Genomic DNA, 22480 nt, shown 5'->3' with positions numbered 1-22480 from the left:
GAAACCAGATAAAGAAACTATAAAGAATGAGAATTACAGGCCAATATACCGGATGAACATAGATGCTAAAATTCTCAACAAAATATTAGCAAATCAGACCCAGCAATACATTAAAAAGATCATACACCATGACCAAGTGGGATTTATTCTAGGGATGCAAGGCTGGTACCATATTCACAAATCAATAACGGTGATACATCACATAAACAAATTGAGAGACAAAAATCACATGATCATATCAATTGACCTATAAAAAGCATTTGACAAAATCCTGCACCTTTTTTGATAAAAACTCTCAGCAAAGTGGGAGTAGAGGATTATACATATTTCAACATGATAAAGGCCATATATGACAAACCTAGAGCCAGCATCATTCTCAATGAGGAAAAACTAAAAGCATTTCCCCTAAGCACAGAACAAGACCACTCTTATTCAACATAGTACTGCAAGTCCTAGCCATAGCAATCAGACAAGGAAAAATAAAAGTTATCCAAATGGGAAAGGAGGAAGTAAAACTGTCATTATTCGCAGATGACACGATATTGTACACAGAGAACCCTAAAGACTCCACCAAAAAACTACCAGAATAAATGAATTCAGCAATGTAGCAGGATACAAAATTAATACCCAGAAATCGATGGCATTTTTATATACCAATAATGAATTCTCAGAAAGAGAAACTAAAAAAATCAATCTCACTTACCATTGCAAAAAAAAAAAATAACTCAGATACTTAGGAAAAAACTTAACCAAGGAGATAAAAGACCTGTACTTGGAACACTATATGATGTTGAAAAAAAAAAGGTAGTGGAAGATATAAACAAGTGAAAAAAATATACCATGTTCATGAACGGGAAGAATTAAAGTCATTAAAATGCCCATACTACCCAAAGCAATCTATAGATTCAATACAATCCCAATTAAAATACCTAAGGCATATTTTATGGATCTAGAATAAACACATGTACATTGTACATATATACAATGGAAACAAAAAAGATCCTATATAGCGCAGCAATCTTGAGAAAGAAGAACAAACTTGGAGGGACAATACCAGACATCAAGTTATACTACAAAGACACTATAATCCAAACAGTCTAGTATTGGCACAAGAAAAACTGACATGTTTTCCTCTAAAATCAGAAACAAGACAAGTATATCCACTCTAACCGTAACAAAATAGGTCTGGAACTCCTAGCCAGAGCAGTCAAGCAAGAGAAGGGAATAAAAGGCATCCAAATTAGAAAGAAAAAAGTTGAAGTATCACTGTTTGCAAAGGACATGATTCTGTATATAGAAACCCTAAAGACACCACCAAAACACTCTTAGAAACAATAAACAAATACAGTAAAGTTGCAGGATACAAAATCAATGTACAAAAATCCATTGCTGCTCTAGCCAGTTTGGCTCAGTGGACCCTTCAGACTGAAGGGTCCCGGGTTTGATTCCAGTTAAGGACACATGCCCAGGTTGAAAACTCGAACTCCAGTAGGGGCATGCAATAAGCTGCCAGTCAATGATTCTTTCTCATCATTGATGTTTCTATCTCTCTCTTCCTCTCTGAAATCAATAAAAATATATTAGAACCAAGACGGTGACATAGATAAACACCTGTACTTGCTGCTTCTCACAACCACATCAAAATTACAACTAAAAGACAGAACAACTATGATCCAGAACCACAGGACAGCTGGCTGAGTGGAAGTAATACAACCAGAGAGGTGAAGAAAGCGCATTGAGACTAGTAGGAGGTGTGGAGGCACGAAAAAGGCTGATCGGGAGGGAGATACAAGCTCCCGATTGCACTGAATTCCAGTTCTGGGCGACATTCTGACCTATAAAAAGCATTTGACAAAATCCTGCACCTTTTTTGATAAAAACTCTCAGCAAAGTGGGAGTAGAGGATTATACATATTTCAGGATACAAAATTATACATATTTCAGGATGACCCAGACACATACAGGGAGAAACTGGACTATCCAGCATTGGGGCAAGAATGTAAGGGCAGCTTTCTTTCAGACGGAGGTGCTTGCAGCAGGCATTGTTCCTGCACTGGGACCTCTCCTGTGTAGGGCTGAATGGCAGGCATTGTTGTTTGCTCTGCCCTGGTGATTCCCTGAGACCCCATCCCATTCAATTTATAACCCCACCCAAGCTATGCCCAGAGGCTTTTGCATATGAATGGCGTGTCCTTTCTCAACCTAAAACCTGTCAAACAGGCAACAGCCAGGTCAGGGAGCCCCAAAGCTATTAAAAGAAGGCCCAAAGCTGACAGCAGCAGCAGCAGCCTGCCTTGCTTCACAGCTGAGCCTTGACTGGGCATTTCCAAATCCAAAACAAAGAGGAGGAATTTGCAGATCTCTCTGTAGCTCCTGCTGGGTGGTCATACACAGTGGCTGACTTTGCACCGCATTGGAGATCCAAGAGCCAGTGTACCCAGTGGTCAGAGTGAGACCATAGCAGATTACAACTCTCCACATCCATAAGTGACAAAATCAAGGGGCAGACTCGGTGAGCACCAAAGCCCCACTGAAGCAAGACCTGCCCCATAAAGGTGTCTCCTGCACAGCAGACATAGCTGGTCCTCACAGCCAATTGGCCCAGAGGTCAAGTCCTCCCAGTGATACCAACAGCAATCAAGGCTGAACTACAACAAGACTGTGCACACAGCCCACAAAGGGGTGCACCAAGAGTGTCCACCTCCTAGGTAATTGGGGAGGCTGAACCACTGGGCCCTATAGGACACCTAGTACACAAGGCCACTCTATCAAAATGCAGAGACAAAGAAACATGTCACAAATGAAATAAATGGAGGAAAGCAAACTACTGGATATAGAGTTCAAAACCACGGTTATAAGGTTATTCAAGAATCTTCTGGACACCTCCAAGAAATTTAGTGAGACCCTCAAGGATATGAAAAAGGACCAACAGAAATTAAGCATACACTGACCGAAATAAAGAATAATATACAGAGATCCAACAGTAGACTAGAGGATCCCAAGAATCAAGTTAAAGATTTGAAATACAAGGAAGCAAAAAACACCCAACTAGAAGAGAAAAAAAAATCCAAAAATATGAAGATCCTGTAAGGAGCCTCTGGGATAACTTCAAGTGTACCAACAGCCGAATTGTGGGGGTGCCAGAAGAAGAGAGAGAGCAAGATATTGAAAACTTTTTGAAGAAATAATGACAGAAAACTTCCCCTACCTGGTGAAAGAAATAGACTTGTAAGTCCAGGCAGCACAGAGAACCTCAAACAAGAGGAATCCAAAGAGGGCCACACCAAGACACATCATAATTAAAATGCCAAAGGCAAAAGACAAAGAAAGAATCTTAAAAGCAGCAAGAGTAAAACAGTTAGTTACCTACAAGGGAGTACCCATACGACAGCTGATTTCTCAACAGAAACTATGCAGGCCAGATGGGAGTGGCAAGAAATATTCAAAGTGATAAATAGCAAGAACCTACAACCAAGATTACTCTACCCAGAAGAGCTATCATTTAGAATTGAAGGTCAGATAAAGAGCTTCACAGACAAGAAAAAGCTAAAGGAATTCATCACCATCAAACTAGTATTATATGAAATGCTGAAGGATATTCTTTAAGAAGAGGAAGAAGAAGAAATAGGTAAAGATAAAAAATTATGAACAACAAAGAGACAACAAATACATAACAAGTGAATCTAAAAATCAAATGATTAAAAAATCTGAGGAACAGAATAAACTGATGAATGGAATAGAATCAGGGGCATGGAAAGGGAGTGGACTGTCAATTCTCAGGGGGAAGGGGTGTGGTGGATACAGGAACAGACTGGACAAGGACCTTACACCTATGGAAGAGGACAGTGGGGGGATCGAGGGCCAGGGGTGGGGTGGGAAACAGGTGGAGGGGAGCTATGAGGGGGGGGTAAAGAGGAACATCTGTCATAATCTGAACAATGAAGATTAAAAACATATATATATATATAAAAGCCTAGGTGGTCCTCGCGCCCTCGCATGTTACGTTGTCACAAAAAGACGACTATAAGATAGCTGCATACACAGTGGAGGCGGGGCCCGTCAGCCGCTCTGTGCAGGATGTCCTTGGGTTCCTGTGGCTCTGTGTGACGCCGAGGAGGCTGGTTCTGGAGTCTCCGTTGCCTCGTACGGAGGAGGCAGGTTGTGGCAGGGGAGGGAGGTTGGGAGAAATCAGGCAGGCAGGCAGGTGAGCGGTTAGGAGCCAGCAGTCCCCGATTGTAAGAGGGTGCAGGCCAGGCTGAGGGACACCCTCCCCCATGCATAAATTTTGTGCACTGGACCTCTACTAACTATATATAAAAATATATATATATATCTCCTATCTAATAAAAGAGACACATGCAAATTGGTGTCACTCCGCTATGCCTACCAGCCAATCAGAACGACTGTGCAATTAACCAAACAAAGATGACAGTTAATTTGCATATGCAAACGCAGAGCGAAGATTGAAGACTGCAACAGGCTTCTAGTGTGTGTGTGTGTGTGTGTGTGTGTGTGTGTGTATATTTATACATATATATTTAATATATATTAACACTTTGTACGCCATAAGTGTCTATAGATGCAAATTCAAAATATCGTAGCATGTGGGGGTGGTTTGGATGCATGGCAGTTAACTGGTTAAAAAAATTCCATTCTTTTACTATATAATATCAATGAAATGAGAAAAAGATATGAAAAAGATCCTTTTGCAACTTAAAGCAAAAAAAATTAAATACTTAGGAATAAACAAAGGATGTAGAGGACCTATATACTGAAAACTAAAAAGCAGTATTATAAGAGATTGAAAAAGATACAATAAAATGGAAAATATTCTGTTCATGGATTGGAAGAATCAACACTGTTAAAATGGCCATATACAAATTTAACACAATTCCCATCAAAATCTCAGTCATTTTTAAAAGAAATAGACAAAAAATAATGCCAGATTTGTATGGATTCAGAAATGACCCCAAAATGCCAAAGCAATCCTGAGAAAAAATGAGGTTGGAGATATCACACTTCCTGACTTCAAATGATATTATAAAGCTATCAGAATCAAAACACCATGGTATTGGTAGAACAGGCACAAAGAACAATGAAACAGAATTGAGAGCCTAGATATATAACCACAGGTATTATATATATAGACAAGTAATTTTTTACAAAGGAGCAAAAAAACACACTGTAAAGAAAAGAAAGCCTTTTCAATAAATGGTGCTAGGAGAATTGGAAAGCCACATGCAAAAGAATGAAACTAGATTACAATTTGTCTCCATGTACAAAAATTAATTCAAAATGGATCAAAGACCTAAATATAAGATCTGAAACAATAAAGAACATAGAAGAAAACATGGGTACTAAATTAATGCAATTTGGTCATAAAGAACATTTTATGAATTTGACCTGAAATGCAAGGGAAGTAAAAGCAAAAATAAATGAATGGGACTGTATCAAACTAAAAAGCTTATGCACAGCAAAATAAACCAACAACAAAACATAGAGTCAACCAACCAAATGGAAGATATTATTTGTAAACAACAGCTCTGAGAAGGGGTTAATACCCAAAGTATACAAGAACTCAAACAACTCAACACCACATAACCAATCCAATCAAAAAATGGCAGAGGGAAACCAAGATGGCAGCATAGGTAAAAACCGGAAATTGCTGCCTCCCACAACAACTTCAAAAATACAATGAAAAGACAAAATGGACATCATCGAGAACTACAGGAAGGCTGGCTGAGTGGAAATTCTACAACTAGAAGGAAAAAGAAAAGCACACGTAGACTCAGAGGAGGTGCGGAGGTAAAATGCAGAGGTACGGAGGCTCGAGCACGTGCGGAAAGGAGTGGACACCTGAGGACATGGCTGTCTTTTTGAATTGGGAGGGAGCCACAAGCTCCCAACTGCTCTGAACTCCGGTTCCGGGAAGTCTCTGGGGATCCAGGACTCATATGGAGAGAAACTGGACTGTCTGGCAGCAGGCAGAACTCGAAACTTGAGGGCGGCTTTCCCTCAGAGGTGCTTGCAGCAATTACTGGGACACTGAGACGCGTGGCCCCTTAGGGCAGGGCTGAGAATCCGTCATAGCTGCTTGCTCCGCCCTTTGATTCCCTGAGACCCCGCGTCACCCAGGCTGAGGCACAGGGTTTTGCATATGAATGCCCTGGCCCTTTGCAACCTGAAAATTACCTAACAAATTGCAGGTGGGCCAGACAGACCCAGAACTTCCAAGAGAAGGCCCAAGGCCCCACATCAGCTTGCATTGCTTCACAGTTGGGCCTCATCTAGGCACCTCCAAACTTCAAAAAAGGAAGTTCTCTTCTTAGCTCCTGCTGGGTAACCTCAGGCAGAGGCTAAATTAGCACCTCCTTAGACCCAAGAGCCAGTGTACCCAGTGGTCAGAGTGGGACCATCCAGATTACAACTCCTCAGATCCATAAGGGACACACTCAGGGGGCAGATTCAGTGAGCACCAAAGCCCCACTGAAGCAAGTCTTGCCCCAGAAGGGTGTCTTCAGCACAGAAGTTCTCCCACTGCAGACACAGCTGATTCTTACTGCCACTTGGCCTGGAGGTCAATTCCTCCCAGTGATACCAACAGCAATAAAGGCATAACTACAACAAGACTGTGCACAAAGCCCACAAGGGGGTGCACCAAGAGTGTCCACCTCAGGCAACTGGGGAGGCTGAGCCACTGGGCCCTACAGGACACCTAGCACACAAAGCCACTCTATCAACACAGGGAAGCATAAAAAATGCGGAGACAAAGAAACAGGTCACAAATGACAGAAATGGAGGAAAGAAAATGACTGGTTATAGAGTTCAAGGCCACGTTTATAAGGTTTTTCAAGAATTTTATGGAAACCGCCGATAAATTTAGTGAGACCCTGGAGGATATGAAAAAAGACCAACTAGAAATTAAGCATACACTGACTGAAATAAAGAATAATATACATAGATCCAACAGCAGACAAGAGGATCCCAAGAATCAAGTCAAAGATTTGAAATACGAAGAAACAAAAAAGACCCAACTGAAAAAGAAAAAAGAAAAAAGAATCCAAAAATATGAAGAGAGTGTAAGGAACCTCTGGGACAACTTCAAGCGTACCAACATCAGAATTATAGGGGTACCAGAAGAAGAGAGAGGGCAAGATACTGAAAACCTATTTGAAGAAATCATGACAGAAAACTTCCCCTACCTGGTGAAAGAAATAGACTTACAAGTCCAGGAAGCACAGAGAACCCCAAACAAAAGGAATCCAAAGAGGACCACACCAAGGCACATCATAATTAAAATGCCAAGAGCAAAAGACAAAGAGAGAATCTTAAAAGCAGCAAGAGGAAGACAGTCAGTTACCTACAAGGGAGTACCCATACGACTGTCAGCTGATTTCTCAACAGAAACCATGCAGGCCAGAAGAGAGTGGCAAGAAATATTCAAAGTGATGAACAGCAAGAACCTACAACCAAGATTACTTTATCCAGCAAAACTATCATTCAGAATTGAAGGTCAAATAAAGAGCTTCACAGATAAGAAAAAGCTAAAGGAGTTCATCACCACCAAACCAGCATTATATGAAATGCTGAAAGGTATTCTTTAAGCAGAGGAAGAAGAAAAAGGAACTCTTACCATTTAACACAGCATGGATGGAACTGGAGAGCATTGTGCTAAGTGAAATAAGCCAGTCAGAGGAGGATAAACACCACATGATCTCACTCATTTGTGGAATATAATGAATAACATAAACTGATGAACAAGGACTGATCCAGAGACGGAGAGGCATTGATTGGACTGTCAGGCCTTGGAGGGACGGTAGGGGAGGGTGGGGGTAAGGGGGAAAGATCAACCAAAGGACGTATATGCAAGCATATAGGCCTAACCAATGGACACGGACAACAGGGGGGTGAGGGCATGAGCGGGGGGGAGGGGGGCTAGGGGGTAACGTGGGGATAAGGATACATATGTAATATCTTAATCATTAAAAAATATATTTTTTTAAAAAAATGGCAGAGGCCCTAACCGGTTTGGCTCAGTGGATAGAGCGTTGGCCTGTGGACTGAAGGGTCCCAGGGTCAATTCTGGTCAAGGGCATGTACCTTGGTTGCCGGCACATCCCCAGTAGGAGGTGTGAGGAGGCAACTGATCGATGTTTCTCTCTCATCGATGTTTCTAACTCTCTGTCCCTCTCCCTTCCTCTCTGTAAAAAAACAATAAAATACATTTTTTAAAAATGACAGAGGATCTGAACAGATACCTATCCCAAGAAGACATACAAATGGCCATCACATACATGAAAAGATGCTCAACTTCACTTGCAATTAGGGAAATGCAAATCAAAACTACAAAGAGATACCACCTCACAGCTGCTGGAATAGCTATTATCAACAAGTATTAACAAGTGTTGGAGAGGCCAAGGAGAAAAGGAAACTCTCCTTCACTGCTGGTAGGAATGTAAACTGGTACAACCACTATGGAAAACAGTATGGCAGTTCTTCAAAAAGCTAAAATTAGGTTTACCATATGATCCAGCAATCCCTCGTCAGGGGATCTACCTGAAAAACTCTAAAACATCTATTCACTAATATATATGCAACCCTATGTACATTGAAGCATTATTCATGGTGACCATGATATGGAAACAACCAAATTTCCTTTGATAGAGAACTGGATAAAGAAGATATACATAGTACATGTATACTATGGCATACTACTTTGCCATAAGAAAAGATGAAATACTGCCATTTGTGACAACATGGATGGAACTTGAGAATATTGTGCCAAGCAAAGTAAGTAAAAATCCATAAAGCTAAAAAAATATGATTTCAATCATATGTTTGATATAAAACTGAAAATCCGAGATAAAGACAAACAACAGTAGGGCAGTTACCAGTGGGAAGAGGGTGAGGTGTGGTAGAGGGTAAAGGGAGCCAGATATAAGGTGACAAAAGATGATTTAACTTTGGGTGGTGGCTTTGCAATGCAATAAACAGCAATATGCATGATAATGTACACTTGAAACCTATATGACCCTATTAACCAGTGTGATGCCAATAAATTTAATTAAAAAATATGTCAAAGGAAAAAAGGAAATTAGGGAGTATAGAACAAGTAAATAAAATGGAATCATATTATGGAGAATTTTAGATTTCACCTAATAAACAAAAAGAAGTGTGTTCAACAGGTAGCAGCATACAGAACTGACTAAAATATAGTAGTGCAGTAAAAAATATCAATTGGGAGGCTATAAAAGTAGCCCCTAAAGCAGGGTGTAGAACCTTTTTTCTGCCAAGGGCCATTTATATTATCATTCATAGGCCATACAAAATTATCAACTTAAAAATTAGCTTGCTCTATTTGGTAAAACATTGTTAACTCACCCCTAATGCATTGGCAGGGTCTGACTAAATGATTTCCAGGGCCTTCTTACAGCCCACAGGCTGGATGTACCACACCCCTGCCCTAAAGGATTACAATATCAAAACTGCAATGAATCTAACAGACATTACAAAGAAAGAACCAATTTGGGACAAATCCTATCTAATAATAGACAAACATGGTAATTAACCGTGGCTCTGACATGCTTCCCATTGGCTAATCAGGGCAATATGCAATTTAACTGCCAACTAAGATGGCGGTTAATCGCCAACGAAGATGGCGGTTAATTTGCATACTTCCAATGATGGTAGGCAAAAGGGGAACGATGGAAGACAGTGATCAGAAACCAAGGTGCAGGCAAGAGCCAGGGAGCAGGGCAAAGGTCGGCCCTGGAGGCCACCCTTGCCCTGCCACCAGCGGGTGATTGGAGAAGCCTGGGGGGTGGGGCAGGGAAGTGGACACAGACAGCGACCGTGACTGCAGAAGCCGGGTGCAGGGGGTCAGGGAAGCAGCCGCTGCGTCCCAGGCCGCAGCTTCCCTGCCCTTCACCCGGCTTCTGCGATTGGTGACTGCAGAAGCCGGGTGCGGGTCAGGGAAGCAGCCGCCGTCAGCCTCCCCTGGCTGCGACTTCCCTGCCCCGCACCCGGCTTCTGCAATTGGTGACCACAGAAGCCAGGTGCGTGGGCAGGGAAGCAGTGGGCAGGGAAGCAGCCTCCGCCAGCTTCCCCAGCCGTGGCTCTCCTGCCCCGCACACGGTTTCTGCGATCCGTGATGCCTATTTTTGCATGACACATAACTGACTGCCCTCCCTGGAAGCACAGAAGAAGAAGAAGCCCCCAGAAGAAGAAGCCGCTCACCTCTGGTCCAGGCGCCAGTGCCTTGGGCTGGCTGCAGCCCAGGAAATGGACAAGTTACCGGCCAGAGGTCCCAGGCTGCAGCCACCCGGAGAAGCTGCCAGCCCTGTGGTCCAGGGCGCCAGCGCCTGTGGCCAGGGAAACAAGTTCCCTCTTCTCCTACTGTAGTCATTACTTCAATATTCCCCTTCTGAATTTCTCTCCTGTGCTGCATCCCAACTCCACTTTTCATTGGAAGGATACAGAACAGAGAGAGCAATATTAAAAGCTTACATTTTTAAGTCGGTAAGGTTGGTACTTAAACATATAAATGGAAAACTAGAGTCCTTAAGGTAACAAAGGCTACAAAGGACAGGGACTGTGCATGACCTATTATATCCAGCAATCCATATGGGGACTGAAAACGTTGCAATGATTACAATTACTTAAGATATGAATCAACAAAAATAGTTGACAGGGACAATTCTTCCATCTTTGAAAATATCTACATCAAATCTGTTTAAATAGATTTTCATCTGCATAATATAACACATTCTGACAAGACCACCACCACCACCAATGTGGTCAGTGTTGTGCTGTAAAATGTTTAATAACTGAGGGACCCCCATCCCGAGTGTACAAATTTTGTGCACCGGGCTACTAGTTATATATAAGACCAAATGAAATAATTTGAGATAAATAATTTTTCTTGGTGCAAATTTATTTTCAAATTAGTTATTGCTTTAAGCACATAGTAAAAAGGAAATAAAACTATTGTGGTCATGAAGAAAATATATTTAGGTGGTAAATAGTCAGGACTGTCCACCATTATTACTGATTTCACTTCTGTGAAAACAGGAAGATTATACTTTCTCACTCCCTTGAAGTTTTATATGCCCATGTGACCACAATGAAAGAGAATAAATGCCAGCACACAACTTACCACTGGTTCTAGACACCAGTAAGTCAAAAAGTCAAGTCAGAATCTGGAAGGTAGTTTTCTTTCTTTTTTTAAATGTTAAGACTTCACTTCTGTGCCTTTGTGAAGGAATTCCTTCATCTCCATTCTGTGCTTTCAAAAGGACCAAGTAGATTTCCAGGTACATAAACAGCAATATTAATGCTATGCCCTCTTCATGTAAAGTTACACTAAGATATTCCTAATTGTCTACAAACATGTAAAACTGCTAACAAAGTTATGATCAGCTCCTAAAGGTACATAAGGAAAACAGGTAAATAAAACAATGAGCATAGGATATGGACAGGCAATTTATTTGAAAAAAAATACAGGAAAAAATCAGAAAAATAACCATTTCTACTAATGTTTTCTAAATAAGCTATTAACAAACTCTTTCTGAAAATATTTTTGTGACTTCAACAAAGATGTATCACTTAATTCCTCATAACTAAAAAACAAGTTAACATTATAATACAAAATTAGACCTCAATCTACCAAACTGCTTCAGTGACATTTACAACTAAATTTATATTCTGAGAAAGAAAGCAACATTTTCCCCAGGGTATTTTCTATTTGTTAAAATGGGCATTAACATTTGACAAGTTAATGATCACACAGTGATTATGTAAAAACCTTGGACATTAGTTAATGTGTGCTGTCTTATCAACACTAATAAAACACCTATTGAAATTAAAGTGTCACATCATTTTACAAAACCTTTACCTCATGACTGAGCAATCTCAATAGAACACCCTCTTCTGCCAGGAAAATTGCCTTCTAAGTGTAATGAATTTTTTTATTTATTTAAAAAAATGTGTCAGCAAACTGAGAACAAAACCCACGTAATTCCTAAATGCAGAAATGTTTATTATATATACTTTTTAAAGTCTCCAACAATACAAATGTCAATTCTAAATTTAAGGCAAGATTGAAGAAGGTTTCAAATTTTATCATGTATTTAATAATCTAATAGAAACCTTTTAGACTTTCATAATTTATACTATCTTTTATTACCACATTACCAATGCAAATAAAAAAGGAATGTTAAGTCCATACTTTGGCACAATTGCCAAGTTCCACTTAAGTTGATCACAGGCTACCTTGTTTTCAGGGCTAAATATTATGTCAAATTAAAGTAACAATATTTTTCTCTTCATCTAGTACTTCCCATTGCAATCTGTAGACTTTTTAAACCAAAATATTCAATTACCTACAATAATTTAGGGTAAGGGAGGGAAAAACCCAAAGACATAAGGCAATTTAACACAAACATGTGCTTTGCAACAATTAGGAAATATGTAATATAATCCCAAATACAGACAAAAAGGAAAATATAATTTCATTCCAATGGGAGATCCTGTTCAGATTAAACCTCTGCTACACTCAAAGACTTAAATGCTCTCGTGACAATTTTCTTTTATGTACAAATAACATAGCATCTATCTCTACTTATAAGGACTATATTAAATAACACATTTAAGAGCAATTAACACAATAACCAGTACACAGAAAACATTCAATACATGTTTCCTTTAAAAACTAAAAAACATCACCCCAGAAACAAATTCCAAGACCCCAATAAATAAGACAGTATTAAATTCCCATATTTGCTAGACAAAAAATAATGCGCTAAGTATTGCCAATAGCAAGATCCAAGAGAAACATAAGATGTGATTTGTGTTAATTTAAAAATGGTTTTCAAGCTGCCATTTTTTAAAAAAAATATGCTTTAATTAATTTCATAGAGGAAGGGAGAGAGTGATTCAAACATCAATGACAAGAGAGAATCATTTATCCAGTGCCTCTTGCATTCCCCCCTTTCCCCCGCACCCCCCACCCCCCAAACTGAGGATCAAGACCACAACCTGGGCATGAGCCCTGACCGGGAATCGAACTGTGACCTCCTGGTTCATAGGTCAATGCCCAACCACTGAGCAACTCCGGCCAGGCTCCAGTTATCATGTTTTGACTATTAGTCCCACTGGAGGGAAAATAAAAAAGAATTTTTAAACATAAGAAAAAAAAGAACAAAATAGATATTTATGTACTTATATAGAAAGCTAATCATTAAGTATTAAGTCAATGCCATTTTCCACAAGATTAAAAAAGTCTACATGGAACAGAAAAAATTAAAGAGCTAACAGACGAAATATAAGTAAAAAACAATTTAAAAATGTAGACAATGCTAAGGGTATATGTAAGAAGCCACAGACAGATAGGTAGGAGGGGGCTAGTCCCACATCCATGTGTGGTGGTGAAAAATCCGGAGAGCTATTTCACATGCAGAGGTCCCCCTTTCGGAGCAACCCCACACCAGGCCACCCAGCCCAGGGTTCTAGTATTAGGAAAAGAAGTCACCGTAGCTTCTGGCTGTGAAAACCAGCAAAGATTGTGATTTAGTGAGACAATAGGCTGCTGTAGTCCCACATGTTCCTCTTAAAGGGCCCACACACATATTCACTGAGAGACTCACTCACTCTGAACTCAAGCACTGGGGCAGCAGTTCAAGGTACCAGGGAGAGAGGTGCAGGAAGTGAATAGTCTGGCTTCAGGACAAGAGCTGTAGGGGTAGCTTTCTTGTAGACAGAGTACTGGGAAAAGCCATTGTTCCTTTGTTGAGCCCTTGCCCAACTTAGCCTGCACACACTGGTGGGTGCCATATCTGTTTGAGTCTCCATCAACCTGGCTGACAACATTTGCCTCATCCTGATGAGTCCCTGAGACCCCAACCTTCCCAAATTTGGGGCCCACTCAAGTAAATTCCAATGGCTTTTCTATACAAATGGCCTATCTTGGCTCGTGCTCCAGTCTTTCCTAAAATCTCTCAAAGGTATACAACCCCCCTCTTATCCTATCTAATGAAGAGGGAATATGCTAATTGACCCTCACGCTGGCACAAAGATGGCGGCGCCCACAGCCAATAAGGAGAAAATATGCCAATTGAATGCCCCACCCTCAAAGATGGCAGCGCCCACAGCCACAAGATGACTGGCAGGGGAGGGCAGTTGTGGGTGATCAGGCCAGAAGGGGAGGGCAGCTGGGGGGGGACCAGACTGCAGGGGATGGCAGTTGGGGGTGATCGGGCCGGCAGGGGAGCAGGTATGGGTTGATCGGGCAAGCAGGGGAGTGGTTAGGTGGAGATCAGGCTGGCAGGCAGGCAAGCGGTTGGGAGCAAGCAGTCCCAGATTGTGAGAGGGATGTCCGACTGCAGGTAGTCACACATCCCATGAGGGGTCCCAGATTGGAGAGGGTGCAGGCTGGGCTGAGGGACACCTCCCTCCACAGTGCATGAATTTCATGCACTGGGCCTCTAGACCTCTTAATAAACAGCTCCAAGCCCAGCATTAGAGGCAGCCATCCTCAGTTCACAGCTTAGCATCCTCCAGGGACCTCCATGCCAATCATAAGTGGGAAACATCCTCAGATCACTCTTTAGCTCAAACCAAGTGGCCCTGGGCAGGTGCAGGCAGCAGCTGACCTTGGCCTGCCCCAGAACCCTTTCCAAAAGGTCCAGAACCAACACACCTGGTGGCCAGCTTCAGACCACACCAGGGCACTGCACAAACAATTCTACCAACCACACACTCAAAGGGTAGTCTCAGCCAGCACCAGAGCCCCGTTAAGATGAATCTTAGTAAGGTCAGCCCCTGCACAACAGCTCCTTAACTGCCAATAATCACAACCAATCAGCCTGAGGTTCAATCCCTCCCATTAACATGCCAACCTCAATCAAGGCAGGCACACATAACTCATATGGAAGAAACACCTGGAGGATCCTAATCAGGTGACCATGAAGACTGTGCTGCTGGGCCTCATTGGACACCTAACACATAAGGCCACTTTACCAAGACTGGGAGATGTAGCTGCTCTGCCTAATACATAGAAACGATCACAGGAAGGCAATCAGAACAAGGAGACAAAGAAACATGTCCCAAATGAAAGAACCTAAGAAAACTCTAGAAAAAGAACTAAATAAAACTGAAGCAAGCAATCTTCCAGATGTAGAGATCAAAACACTGGTTATAAGGATGTTCAGCGAATTTAGGGAAAGAAGAGATGAACTTAGAACTTCAACAAAGAGATGAAACACATAAAAAAGAAGATAGAAAACTTAAAAATGAACCCTCATAAATGAAGATTACAAAATGGAAATGAATACATTAGATGGAATCAATAGTAGATTAGATGAAGCGGAGGATCAAATTAGTAATTTGGAATACAAGGTAGAGAAAAACAGCCACTTAAAATAGCAAAACGAAAAAAAAGAAAAGAAACACACACAAGAAGAATAAAAAAATTAGGACGGTCTGAGGAAACTTGGACAATGTCAAGCATAACAACACTCTTATCACAGAGGTATCAGAGAAGAGAGAGAGAAAGAGACTGAAAAATATTCAAAGAAATGATGACAGAAAACTTCCCTAAACTGGTGAAGAAAATAGACATACAAGGCCAAGAAGTACAAAGAGTCCTTAACAAGATGAGCCCAAACAGGCCAACACCAAGACACATAATTTAAATGCCAAATATTAAAGACAAAGAGAATCTTAAAACCAGCAAGACAAAGGCAGGTAGTTACTTACAAGGGAGATCCCATAAGACTTTCAGCTAAGTTCTCAACAGAAATTTTGCAGGCCAGAAAGGACTGGTAAGAAATATTGAAAGTGGCCAAAACCGGTTTGGCTCAGTGGATAGAGCGTCGGCCTGCGGACTGAAGGGTCCCGGGTTTGATTCCAGTCAAGGGCATGTACCTGGGTTGCGGGCACATCCCCAGTAGGAGATGTACAAGAGGCAGCTGATCGATGTTTCTCTCTCATCGATGTTTCTAGCTCTCTCTCTTCCTTCCTCTCTGTAAAAAATCAATAAAATATATATTTAAAAAAAAAAAGAAAGAAATATTGAAAGTGATGAAAAGAAAGGACCTACAAGATTACTCTAACCATAAGGCTATCATTTAGAATCAAAGACAAAGAACTTCCCAGACAAGAAGAATTCGAAGGACTTCAACAATAAGCCAGTATTATAAGAAATGTTAAATGGACTTCATTAAGAAGGAAAGAAATAAATATTTATAATAAATGGCAATAACTATATATATCTATCAACAATTACTTTAAATGTAAATGGATTAAATGCTCCAATCAAAAGGCATGGGGTGGCTGACTGGCTGACAAAACAAGACCATTGCATATGTTGCCTACAAGAAAATCACTTCAGATCAAAAGACACACACAGATTGAAACATAAAAGAAGGGTCCAGCCGATGTGGCTCAGTAGTTGAGCATGGACCCATGAACCAAATACTCATGGTTTGATTCTTGGTAAGGGCACATGACTGGGTTGAAGGCTCGATCCCCACCCAGTAGGGTGCATGCAGGAGGCAGTCAATAGGAGATTCTCTCTCATCATTAATGTTTCTATCTCTCTCTCCCTTTTCCTTCCTCTCTCTGAACTCAATTTAAAAAATATGTTAAAAAAAGGAAAGAAAAGTAAAGGGATGGAAAAAGATATTTCATGAAATGAAAACAAGCAAAGCTGAAGTAGCAATACTTATACCAGACAAAACAAAGTTTAAAACAAAGAATGTAACAAGAGACAAGAAAGGACCCAACAATTCCACTTCTGGGTATTTTATCTGAATAAATCCCAAAATGAATTTGAAAACGCATATGCACGCATATTTTCACTGCTACATTATTTACAATAGGCAAGATAAGGAAGGTACATGAATGCCCATCAACAGATGCATGAATAAAGAAGAATTACATAACCCGCCTAACCGGTTTGGCTCAATGGATAGAGTGTCAGCCTGCGGACTCAATGGGCCCAGGTTCAATTCCAGTCAAGGGCATGTACCTTGGTTGTGGGCACATACCCAACAGGGACTGTGCAGGAGGCAGCTAATCGATGTTTCTCTCTCATTGGCGTTTGTAACTCTCTATCCCTTCCCCTTCCGCCCTGTTAAAAAAAAACAAACAATAAAATATATTTAAAAAAAGAAAAGGAAGAAATATTTTTTAAAAAAGAAGAACTACATAGAATATTACTTAGCCATAAAAAATAACAAAATCTTCCCTTCAGCAACAACAGGAATGATGTATCTTGGGGCATTATGCTAAGTGAAATAAGTCAGAGAAAGATAATACTACAGGATTTCACCCATATGTAAATTCTGAAAAAAAAATTGAATATCCCTGATGAGTATAGCTGTAAAAGTCCTCAATAAATTATTAGCAAATTGAATTCAGCAGTATATTAAAAAGATCATACACCATGATCAAGTGGGATTTATTCCTGGGATGTGAAGTTGGTACAATATCTGCAAATCAATTACCGAGATATATGACAGAAACAAAGTGAAGGATAAAAATCTAATGATTATATCAACAGACGTAGAAAAACCATTTAACAAAATCCAGCACCCATTTATGATAAAAACTCTCAGCAAAGTGGCTATAGAGGGATAATACTTCAAAATAATAAAGGTCATATATGACAAACTCATAGCCAACATCCTACTCAATGAGGAAAGCTAAAAACATTTCCCTTAAGATTAGTAACAAGACAGGGATGTTCACTTTCACTACTGTTATTAAACACATACTGGAAGTCCTAGCCACAGCATTCAGACAAGAAAAATAAATAAAAGACATCCAAATTGGAAAGAAAGAAGTAAGACTGTCATTATTTGCATATGATATAATACTGTATATAGAGAACCCTAAAGATTCCACCAAAAAACTACTAGAATTGATAAATGAACTTAGTAAAGTAGTAGGATACAAACTAAATATTCAGAAATCAGTTGCATTTTTATACACCAATAATGAATAATCAGAAAGGGAAACTAAAAAACAATCCTACTTACAACTGCATCAAAAAAAAATATACCTATAAATAAAAGTAACCAAGAAGGTAAAAGTTCTGTACTCAAAAAGTTGTAAGACTCTGAAGACAGAAACTGAAGAAGATACAAATAAATGAAAGAATATATTGTGATCATGTACTGAAATAATTAACATCATTAAAATGTCCATACTACTCAAAGCAACCTATAGGTTCAAGGAAATTCCTATCAAAATACCAACAGCATTTGTCACAGAACTAGAACAAATAATCCTAAAATTTATATGGAGCCCCAAATGACCCAGAATAGCCATACCATTCTTGAAAAAGAAAAGTTGGAGGTATCACACTACCTGATATCAAACTATATTACAAGGTTATTCAAAAGAGTATGAAACTGGCATAAAAACAGTCACAGAGATCAATTGAACAGAACTCAAAAATAAACCCATAATTACATGGTCAATTAATATTTGACAAAGGAAGCAAGAACATAAAATGGAGTAAAGACAGTCTCTTCAAAAAAATGGTATTGTGAAAATTGGACAGATACATGCCAAAAAAATGAAACTACACCAACTGCTTACACTATATACAAGAATAAACTCAAAATGGATTTAAGACTTAGATGTTAGATTCAAAACCATAAAATTATACAAGAAAACATAGGCTATAAAATCTGTAACATTTTTTTCAGCAATATTTTTTCTGATGTATCTCCCTGGATGAGGGAAACAAAAGAAAAAGTAAACAAATAGGACTTCATTAAATTTGAAAGTTTTTGCACAGCAAAGGAAACTAATGACAAAACGAAAAGACAACCTACTTAATGGAAGAAGATATCTATCAATCATATATCTGATAGGGGGTTAACATCCAAAATTTATGAAGCACTCATACAACTCAACACCAAAAAAAGCAAACAATTACCCTAGCCAGTATGGCTCAGTTGGTTAGAGTGTTGTGTGTGCATCAAAGGGTATCAGATTAGTCAGGGCATCTAAGGGAGGCAATGGATCAATGTTTCTCTCTCATGTTGATATTCTCTCTCTCTCTCTCTCTCTCTCTCTCTCTCTCTCTCTCTCTCTCTCTCTCTCTCTCTCATTCTCTGTCTCTAGAATGAATGAAAAATATACCCTCAAGTGAGGATTAAAAGAAAAATGCAAAACAAAGAAACAAAAAGTCCAATTAAAAAATGGGCAAAGGACCTGATCATATACTTCGCCAAAGAGGACATACAGATGACCAATAGATATATAAAAAGATGCTCAACGTCCTTAATCATCAGAGAAATAAATTAAAACCACAAGATCAGAGTATCTATCATCAATAATTAAACCAAGAAGTGTTGGCAAGTATGTGGAGAAAAGGGAACTCTCATGCACTGTTGGTGCGAATGCAGATTGGTATAGACACTATGGAAAGTGGTCTGGAGTTACTTTAACAAGTTAAGGAAGGAACTCTTATGACCAGTGAATCCACTTCTGGGTATATATCCAAAATAACCCAAAACACTAATTCAAAAGAATATATGTTTCCCTATGCTCATTGCAGCATTATTTACAAGAGCTAAAATATTAAAGCAACCCAAGTGCCCATCAACAGACAGATGGATAAAGAAGAGTGGTACATATTTATTTTGGTTGAGTACATACTAATCTAAATCTGATGCTCTTTAATATTTGACAGCTTTTCTGGGTTTTCAGTTTTGAAACTGTGTGGTTGCCTAATAGTTTTAGCTTGAGATATTAACCTTGTAGTATTTTAATTCAAATGGAATGTTTTTCCAGCTATACCACATGCATCTAAAAGATGCTTTCTAGTTCTTAATTAAACATAATAATCTAGAATATGTGACACTGGCTTCCTTGACTTCTCCTCCAGTGTATTCACAAGATAGTAAGTGATTGGGAGAATAAGGACTTGTTATCTATACAACTTTGTAGAAGTAATAAGAAAAATTTTTTAAGAACAACAGCAAAAAAACAATTTTCCATTGAATCCAGAGAGGCAAATTTTATCATAAGCCACTTCTAACGGTACAAATGAAAATTAGAGCACCCATCAAAGTTTACTCCAGCTAGTCCCGGAGCTTCCAATTCTAAGACACACTCAAATATTAACTAGGGATTATACCATATGTGGCAGAAAAAAGTTCTGTGAATTGGTTTGCTAAAAATTTACAAGAAGTTCCTTTGCTATAATAAATCTTTGTTAAATATTGATTATCCACTCTGTACTTGACTTTTCTCACGCTCAATTTCTCAACTTTGGCACTACCAACATTTTGGGATGAGTAACTCTTTGTTTTCAGGGGCTGTTCTATGTACTGTAGGATATCTGGCAACATCCCCAGCCTCTATCCATTAGATGGCATTAGCTTTTCCCAGATGTGAGAATCAAAAGTATTTGCAGACATTGCCAAATGGCCACTGGGAGACAAAAAAAGGCCTTGCTTCAGACCACTTTACCAAATCAAAATCTTTGCATCTCAAAAAGGATCTAGGGATTATCTAAAGTTGTACAATACCTTCCAAAGCTGCTGTCCAGGTGTTGTAGAACCTGAGCTAAATTAGGAAAAAACTCCTAAAGTCAACATAGTTATTTCTATATATTAGGCATAGATCATTATTATTTGAATTAATGAATGAAGAATAGTTATTTTATTCTAGCTAGACATACTTCTATTGAGCAGATTCCTTCCTACTATCTTCATTTTGAAGATTAAATAAATCAGAAATAGATTTAACAGGGAAATGGAGTCAGAGAAGAAAGAAGTCAATGACAGAAATTTTAAGCAAACTGGTACATTTTTAAAAAGTACTGACATTTCAAAAGATGCAAGAACATCTTACTATTTGTTTTGTACACATTTAGGCAATCACATATACAACATAATTCATTGAAAACTCTTAGGGAAATGAAAACATTTGGATATATTATTTTGGATATATATCTTAGCATTTGTATAAAATTGTTTAGTGGATTTAAATGTTAGAGAGAACACTAAGTTAAGAGGCTTACTACTATGGAGCAATCATATTCTTTTGGCTATATGATTCACAGGAAATAATAGTTTACTGTCCTCCTTTCCTTTTCATTTCAAATTCTTAGGACACTGTTCTAAAAATTAAAAGCTAAAAGATTTCTTTCATGATATGTCCCCTTCCTTTGATCATCTTATATAAATCATCTTATATTTTCATTCATCAACTATATGGCCAAGTAAATACACACTGTTTATAATTTTTAAAAAAATAATGCTACCAGACAGAGCTAGTAGGTTGGAGCATCATCCCATACACCAAAATGGTGCGGGTTCAATTGCAGGTCAGAGTGCATACCTCGGTTGTGAGTTTGATCTCCAGTGGAGGAGTGAACGGGAGGCAACCAATCAATATTTCTCTCTCACATTGATCTTTTTCTCTCTCACCCTCTCTTGAAAATCAATAAACATATCCTTGGGTAAGGATTGAAAAAATCATGTTTAAGTCTGATAATCAAAGTATCCATCACTTTTCAACAGATTGTAAGGCTCTTACCTACAAGCAACATTTGGATCAGCATTTCTTGAAAGTAGCAGTTCTACACACTTCAAGATCTGTTCCTCTGAGCCACGAGCAGAACATGCGGTTATCAAAATAGTTTGCTTATCTATAGTGAACAGAAAAACGAGAACCACATTAGCAGGTATATCTAATTGACTTCTTTTACTAGTCAAAAGATAATAAAAAGTATTGCACTCTTACAATTCTACATCCTATTTCCAAATCCCTTTCTCTCAGTAGACAACTTTATTTCTTCTTTCATCAAGAAATGAGATTAGGGATGGATTACCTCTAAATTATATCTATAATTCATTTATTAATTTCTTTCCCCTATTATTATTTCTTCAAGAGAATAGGAAAGTAGGGAAGTAGATGTAGAGATACTGCCCAGAGTTGAGCACTTTTTGTTGGTTAAAATTGCCTTGCTGTAATGATTGTTGAGAAAGAATGATTGCTATTCTCTGATTTCACTTCTTTACTTCTCAGTCATCTGACAACTCACTGACCTGGTTGATACCTAAACCATCCTACTGAAAATGATCTTCTCAGTCCTTTTTTACTTGGTCTCTCTGCACTTACCCTATATTCTAAAACTCTTTTTCCCCTGGGTTCTATGGCATCAGCAGAGATCAGGGTAGATTGAAAAAACAAAAATAGTTCTTCAGTAAAATTGAAAAATTCAAAATAGGTCATAGCAGTCACAGTTTACATTAGTGGTTCCATACTAATTGAGTATAAAGATATATATTGTAATCCCAGTTCCACCACTAATAATAAACTGTGACTAGAGTGATATCTTACTATCTCAGTAGACCTACTTTGTAAATAAGAAGCTCCTATCTGCCCTCTTTACCTGATGTTGTTGTTGTTGACTACTGACTACATAAAAGATTTATGTGTATACTAGTGGCCTGGT

General features: G+C 39.1%; 1 protein-coding gene across 1 annotated transcript in view; it reads right to left on the bottom strand.

Moving 5' to 3' along the window:
- Positions 1-22054, bottom strand: part of ASZ1 (ankyrin repeat, SAM and basic leucine zipper domain containing 1) — a 77307-nt gene extending 55253 nt beyond the window's left edge. The window contains exons 1-2 of the mRNA XM_036327076.1: positions 22044-22054; positions 21559-21729 (exon numbers count right to left, since the gene is read on the bottom strand). Coding sequence (XP_036182969.1) covers positions 21559-21729; positions 22044-22054 — 182 coding nt within the window. The remainder of the gene's footprint in view (positions 1-21558; positions 21730-22043) is intronic.
- Positions 22055-22480: the final 426 nt, after the last annotated feature.

This window comes from Myotis myotis, unplaced genomic scaffold (assembly GCF_014108235.1).
Source record: "Myotis myotis isolate mMyoMyo1 unplaced genomic scaffold, mMyoMyo1.p scaffold_m19_p_11, whole genome shotgun sequence".
Taxonomy (NCBI): domain Eukaryota; kingdom Metazoa; phylum Chordata; class Mammalia; order Chiroptera; family Vespertilionidae; genus Myotis; species Myotis myotis.
The sequence above is the reverse complement of the archived record's forward strand: the minus strand, read 5'-3'. Positions and strand labels throughout refer to the sequence as shown.